This window comes from Procambarus clarkii, chromosome 67, assembly GCF_040958095.1.
Source record: "Procambarus clarkii isolate CNS0578487 chromosome 67, FALCON_Pclarkii_2.0, whole genome shotgun sequence".
NCBI lineage: Eukaryota > Metazoa > Arthropoda > Malacostraca > Decapoda > Cambaridae > Procambarus > Procambarus clarkii.
In genome coordinates this window covers 24,881,672-24,889,171 of record NC_091216.1, presented here as the reverse complement: position 1 = coordinate 24,889,171, position 7,500 = coordinate 24,881,672, and the positions used below count along the sequence as shown (strand labels likewise).

The 7,500-nt window shown below is 47.6% G+C and overlaps 1 protein-coding gene across 1 annotated transcript in view; it reads left to right on the top strand.

Moving 5' to 3' along the window:
* bma (SCY1-like protein bma) overlaps window positions 1-7,500 on the top strand; it is a gene marked incomplete at its 5' end in the record, with an annotated part of 234,606 nt that overhangs the window by 44,436 nt on the left and 182,670 nt on the right. The window contains 1 exon segment of the mRNA XM_069310483.1: window positions 145-240. Coding sequence (XP_069166584.1) covers window positions 145-240 — 96 coding nt within the window.

Here is a 7,500-nt window from a genome sequence, read left to right as displayed (position 1 = left end):
CAAATTATTCATAACTCAGTATTTATATTATACAAAATGATGTATAATTGAGCATTATTACACCTTATACCATACCAAATTATACACAAGTGTTACATGTATCATTCACTGGGAGTTGACCTTTGACCTCTTCTGTGCCCACAGAAAAGGTGTCTGAAGGAGAAGGTCACGAGACCATCACAGTGCAGCCCTGGACCTCCAGAGTGCCCAAGATGACCCAGCCTGACCTCGATTACATAGGTGAGTGCAAGTATGACCCAGCCTGACCTCGAATACATAGGTGAGTGCAAGTATGACTCAGCCTGACCTCGATTACACAGGTGAGTGCAAGTATGACTCAGCCTGACCTCGATTACACAGGTGAGTGCAAGTATGACCCAGCCTGACCTCTGTTACACAGGTGAGTACAAGTATGACCTCATGTGACCTCACACTAAGCCCCTGGCGGCCAACAACGGCACTACACTAACAAGCGTCTCCGGTGATATTAGCGGTATTAATGGCCTATTTTAAGGGAGTCGTAATTTCAGTAATTAACGTAATTAAATCATTTAATTTACACATTTTCTTTAATGACTGGTTCCTACTGATTTTTAAAACCCTTTATTGACAGTATTAGCGCCTTGGTTTATTATTTGTTCCCTCGTGCCTTTGTTAGTAAAACTGCCGGTTAGTTCACCGCTGTTCGGTCACGGAGGGACCCGGTGTTCGGTCACGGAGGGACCCGGTGTTCGGTCACCGAAGTCCCCGGTGTTCGGTCACAATGGGCCCCGGTGTTCGGTCACGGAGGGACCAGGTGTTCGGTCACAGAGGGACCCCGGTGTTCGGTCACAGAGGGGCCCCGGTGTTCGGTCACAGAGGGACCCCGGTGTTCGGTCACGGAGGGACCAGGTGTTCGGTCACAGAGGAACCCCGGTGTTCGGTCACAGAGGGCCCCGGTGTTCGGTCACAGAGGGCCCCGGTGTTCGGTCACAGAGGGCCCCAGTGTTCGGTCACAGAGGGCCCCGGTGTTCGGTCACAGAGGGCCCCGGTGTTCGGTCACAGAGGGCCCCGGTGTTCGGTCACAGAGGGCCCCGGTGTTCGGTCACAGGGCCCCAGTGTTCGGTCACAGAGGACCCCGGTGTTCGGTCACAGAAGGTCCCGGTGTTCGGTCACAATGGGCCCCGGTGTTCGGTCACAATGGGCCCCGGTGTTCGGTCACAATGGGCCCCGGTGTTCGGTCACAGAAGGTCCCGGTGTTCGGTCACAATGGGCCCCGGTGTTCGGTCACAGAGGGCCCCGGTGTTCGGTCACAGAAGGTCCCGGTGTTCGGTCACAATGGACCCCGGTGTTCGGTCACAATGGGCCCCGGTGTTCGGTCACAATGGACCCCGGTACAAGGCATCATAAACCAGAGACTGAATATGGTCTATACATATACTATACGTATACAAATTATGTATACACACTACGAACCTTTCATAGTAGATTTTACCAAGCAACAATACTCACTCATACAGTTAAATACATAGATTACTGTATTCATTCCTTCCTCGTCAAAGACATAGGCTCAGCAACAACCACCATTGCACACTAATGCCCGATAATACGCACGATAATACGCACGATAATACGCACGATAATACGCACGAATTAACACTAATTCCTGCAGATGCAAAAGGTTGCTCTCAAATAAGCGGGAACCCGTGCGGGTTAGTTGTGAGTATTATGAAAGATCTCTCTCTCTCTCTCTCTCTCTCTCTCTCTCTCTCTCTCTCTCTCTCTCTCTCTCTCTCTCTCTCTCTCTCTCTCTCTCTCTCTCTCTCTCTCTCTCCCTCCCTCCCTCCCTCTCTCTCTCTCTCTCTCTCTCTCTCTCTCTCTCTCTCTCTCTCTCTCTCTCTCTCTCTCTCTCTCTCTCTCTCTCTCTCTCTCTCTCTCTCTTAGAAGGCGCTGTTAACTTTGTTAAATACTTGTGTTTTCTCTGTGGGAATGTTCAGTTATTTTGTTTTAAGACTTAAATGTTTTTTTAAAATAAAATGTTTAAATGTTTATTTAAACATTTTAAGATGTTTGACATCTTAATCTGGTACAATTGTTCCTTTATTGTATAATAAATGTGTATATGTGTGTTTGTGTGTGTGTGTGTGTGTGTGTGTGTGTGTGTGTGTGTGTGTGTGTGTGTGTGTGTGTGTGTGTGTGTGTGTGTGTGTGGATGTGTGTGTGTGTGTGTGTGTGTGTGTGTGTGTGTGTGTGTGTGTGTGTGTGTGTGTGTGTGTGTGTGTGTGTGTGTGTGTGTGTGTGTGTTTTAGGGAATGCAGACAAACAGACCAACAAGTACTTGTGTTGGGGTTCACAAGCCATTCCTCTCTCCATGCAATTTGCATATGGAAATTTACTACGAGTTCTCAAATTTCACGTTTGTTTTCATATTTGCATTTTGGTGGTGTGTGTATGGCGTCCATATTGATGGTCAGACTGACTGACAGACACAGAGAGAGAGAGAGAGAGAGAGAGAGAGAGAGATAGAGCCGTGTTTGTGTCATGTCAGTGCGGTTACTGAAATAATTAGAAATTAAATCATTTTGCTACCATTATGATTCATTGAACGGAAAATAAATTATTAAACCCCATCTGCTACACGCCAATGCACCGGTGAATATAGAAATAAACTTGGTATCTGAGAGCTTCACAAAGTTCACAGGCGGATCACTAGACCAACAAAGATAAGAATCTGGAGCTGCAGTTAAGGCAGGAAATTGCGTAGTTAGTTGGAGACTCTCAAACAGGTGTTGAACTTTACATACAGAGATGATATAGCCATTCAGAAAGTCTTTCGGGACATGCCCTTGTTGAACTTTTGCATCACGTTGTCTTGCAAACAGATTAGATAACTGTCACTGAAACCATGCAACAGAAATATTAATGAGATAGTATCCATCTGAGCACAAATGTTATGGCATTAATGGAATTATTCTACCGTCAAGGATGTCGAATATCCGTCATCCGGGTGCCAAGTCATGTAGGAATACTAGGGAATGACATGGTAGATGAAGCTGCAAAACTTGCAACTAAGAGTGGGATGTAGGCACTTACATGCCACTGAGTCTAGTAAAGATTAAGGAGAGCTTGAGCAATGCAGAAGTTGCACAGTGACTGCAGCACAGCAGCTGTAACATCAGGGTGTGCGGGGTGGGACAAGAATTACACCAGCTACGAGCCACTTATGTTGATGAAAGAGAACAAAAGAAACACAGGAGTGCACTTACACTGCATCAGGCTTGGAGACCCAAGTGCATGTGCACGGATGATAGACTCACAGGCTCCAGAAGACGAGAGGAACTGTCAGCGGTGCTGAGCGCTGCTGACCACAGCTCCGGGACACTAACTCGCTGCTCACTCACACAACAGCTGTCAGCGGTGCTGAGAGCTGCTGACCACAGCCCCGGGACACTAACTCGCTGCTCACTCACACAACAGCTGTCAGCGGTGCTGAGAGCTGCTGACCACAGCCCCGGGACACTAACTCGCTGCTCACTCACACAACAGCTGTCAGCGGGGCTGAGAGCTGCTGACCACAGCCCCGGGACACTAACTCACTCACACAACAGCTGTCAGCGGTGCTGAGAGCTGCTGACCACAGCCCCGGGACACTAACTCACTCACACAACAGCTGTCAGCGGTGCTGAGAGCTGCTGACCACAGCCCCGGGACACTAACTCGCTGCTCACTCACACAACAGCTGTCAGCGGTGCTGAGAGCTGCTGGCCACAGCCCCGGGACACTAACTCACTCACACAACAGCTGTCAGCGGTGCTGAGAGCTGCTGGCCACAGCCCCGGGACACTAACTCACTCACACAACAGCTGTCAGCGGTGCTGAGAGCTGCTGGCCACAGCCCCGGGACACTAACTCACTCACACAACAGCTGTCAGCGGTGCTGAGAGCTGCTGGCCACAGCCCCGGGACACTAACTCACTCACACAACAGCTGTCAGCGGTGCTGAGAGCTGCTGACCACAGCCCCGGGACACTAACTCGCTGCTCACTCACACAACAAACAACATTACAACTGATCTTTAACAGCGCAGAGGAAGTTGATATTAAACCCACTGGACATAACCTTCCTCAAGCCAACATGTGAGTAACAAATACTCATCCACCGACCTGAGTAAGGTAGTAACACTCACCAGGCCAGTGGCTGGCCAAAGAGGCGGGACCAAAGAGCCAGAGCTCAACCCCCGCAAGCACAACTAGGTGAGTACAGGCTTACGGCCCACGCTACCTTCCGGCCTCCCCTAAAAAAATAGAGACTTTCCTAGTAATTCAAAGTTTCTGTTTTTGAGCCGGGTAGAAGAGCAGATCACCTCCGGTTTGTTATTAGGCTATACAGCTTTCCATTTCCCACAGCTCACCATAAGCCATACCCCCCTTAACGTTCCCCCCCCCCTAGAACATGATCCATCAATTGGTTTACAACCAGGTCCCCAAATACTGCTGGGTGAACAGGGATGACGAGTCGGTGCCAAGTCGTCCCACTCCTGAGCAGGGTTCGAACCTGAGCCAGTGCCGCTAGCGAGGCGTGAAAAGTCAGAACCTTTAACTGCTGTTATAGACATGTTGTATACATGCTGTTGTATGCGTACTGTTATACACAGTTGGTGTATACTTATTAGTGTATATATACTGTTGTATACGGGTATGTGAGTATGTACGAACTTATTTCGTATTTGTCCCCCTCTCTTACTGAGGCTCAGGTTAATTATTCTGGCGTAAGCCGATTTGTACACAAAAGCCGGTCCTGTGTACGTTCATGACCTGTGGGTGGTGTTCTGTCCAGGACCTGTGGGTGGTGATGTGTCCAGGACCTGTGGGTGGTGTTGTGTCCAGGACCTGTGGGTGGTGTTCTGTCCAGGACCTGTGGGTGGTGATGTGTCCAGGACCTGTGGGTGGTGATGTGTCCAGGACCTGTGGGTGGTGTTGTGTCCAGGACCTGTGGGTGGTGATGTGTCCAGGACCTGTGGGTGGTGATGTGTCCAGGACCTGTGGGTGGTGTTGTGTCCAGGACCTGTGGGTGGTGTTCTGTCCAGGACCTGTGGGTGGTGTTGTGTCCAGGACCTGTGGGTGGTGATGTGTCCAGGACCTGTGGGTGGTGTTGTGTCCAGGACCTGTGGGTGGTGATGTGTCCAGGACCTGTGGGTGGTGTTGTGTCCAGGACCTGTGGGTGGTGATGTGTCCAGGACCTGTGGGTGGTGATGTGTCCAGGACCTGTGGGTGGTGATGTGTCCAGGACCTGTGGGTGGTGATGTGTCCAGGACCTATGGGTGGTGATGTGTCCAGGACCTGTGGGTGGTGATGTGTCCAGGACCTGTGGGTGGTGATGTGTCCAGGACCTGTGGGTGGTGTTCTGTCCAGGACCTATTTTTAGAATGTCGTCCAATACACCAGATTCAAAGAAATAGTTACACAGTTGGTGGTACAATAGGCCAGGAGGTCTAAAATCTTTTACCGTTTCACATTCAACAATATAGTGTTCTAGTGAATGCATTAAAGGTTTATCGCAGAGTTCACAATCTGAGTATTCTGGTAGTGGCTCAGCCTCACTAACCTGCCAGATGTGTCTATAGTCAAGGCAAATTCGCGCAATGACTACATCACATTGCCTGGTCCGGTTACTGTGCTGACCATACAAATACCTATTATTACAAAAGTTGTCATAACTTTTAATACTGCAGCTTTCAGGTCTCTGGCCATTTCTTAGTTCTTCTAAATCTGAAGTAATTTCTTTTAATTTGTATGTTTCTAATAATTGCATTAGATAGTCCAAAGTCATAATCAGTGTTTTCTTTCCTGCAAGCCTCATTGGCCAATCGATCTACAAAGTCATGTTTTCCAACTCCAACATGGGATGGGATCCACACAAATTTTATACAAGAGTTATTATCATTGGCAAAAATTACATTCCATTTAATATTACAAGCTACTTCCAACATACATTGTGATGGGTTATTTAAGGACTGCAGAGCACTTTTAGAGTCACAGAATATCACTCCACCACCATTGAGCTTAAGGTATTCAGTGGCTAGATAAATGCCCAATAGCTCGGTCTGTGTCGTGCTTGCCCAGTTGTTCAATCTCTGTGTACTAGACATTATCATTTCATTCCCTTTATACACTGCACATGCACAACCTGTTCTACCAGTGCCTAACTGCACAGAGCCATTAGTAAAGGCATAGGATTCATTTGGTTTGAGATTTTGAAGATGACTGTCAATAGCTTCTAATGTTATACATCTCATAGTTTCAGTGTTATACATTTGTTTTACACTGATGGTGTATAGTGTATATAGACCTGCACATCTTTCCAAGGGGGAATATAGTGAACAGTTTTATCAGGATTAAAAGACACATTCAGTTTCAGAAGATTATAGGCACAACAACTGAGCCACACACACTGTAAGGAACTTTTTGCGGCGGACTGAGGGAACAGTCAGAATTGTTTAGAATGGATCTCAACCATTTGAATAGAGCTGGGAGGACCATTATTTTTCAAAGTTTTGGCACAAAACATAGTACTAAGTAGAACTATTCTTTCGCAAATGGCAGGTAATTTTAGTTCCTTTCTCATGTTAACAATTCTGACAGTTCTAGGACAACCCAGGATGATGCGCATGGCATCATTCTGTACTACATCTAGGCCTTGTAATTGTTTAGCAGAACAGTTAAGAAGATGCAAGGCATAATAGTCAACAACAGATCGTATAAAGGCAATATAAAAATTACGAGTATATTTTATGTTAATGCCAAATCCTTTGCCAACAAGAGTTTTGAGAGGTTTAAGACGCTTTGAGGTAGATTGGGAGAGAGAGAGAGAGAGAGAGAGAGAGAGAGAGAGAGAGAGAGAGAAGGGGGTGGTAACCCCTCACAACGATAGAGAAGTACCGACAGTCTAAGCCAGACTCCCTAATCTCAGATATTTTCTTAATTACCGCCTCGAGTCGACTGTTCTCGAGGTAAAAGTGTCTGATTCCTCAGATAATGAAACTCCTTCATTGTCTGCACCCGTACTGTCGAGTATAGCAAGTGGAACAAGGCAATAGTGAGACGGGCGAGAGTCATTAAGTCGAGTGCTCAATTGTTCCCCCTCACGTAACTGATCCAACCTGGAGTGAGAAGCGCGTTGAGGTCGAGCACTCGGAGGGAGGGACTGAGTGCCACTTAAGAGTGCAAGAGCCAAATCACCGTGAGTATGAGGGAAGAAGAAGAAGGAGGAGGAGGAGTATAAGGATAAAACGTCGCGACGAAGGATTCTTGAACAACCTGTCGTATCCTTATCCTGACATTTCCTGATATTTCTGCTCCTCTCCCTATCCATCCCGCTCCTTCAAAGCCTCCCATGACGGATAGACCTGAGGACGACGTATCAGGATTATAAGGAGAGAGAGAGAGAGAGATAAGGCGTCCTTAGGGAGTGATGCCCTTATCACTGACCCCGCTATAGTGGGCTCTGACATTATCTTCAAGA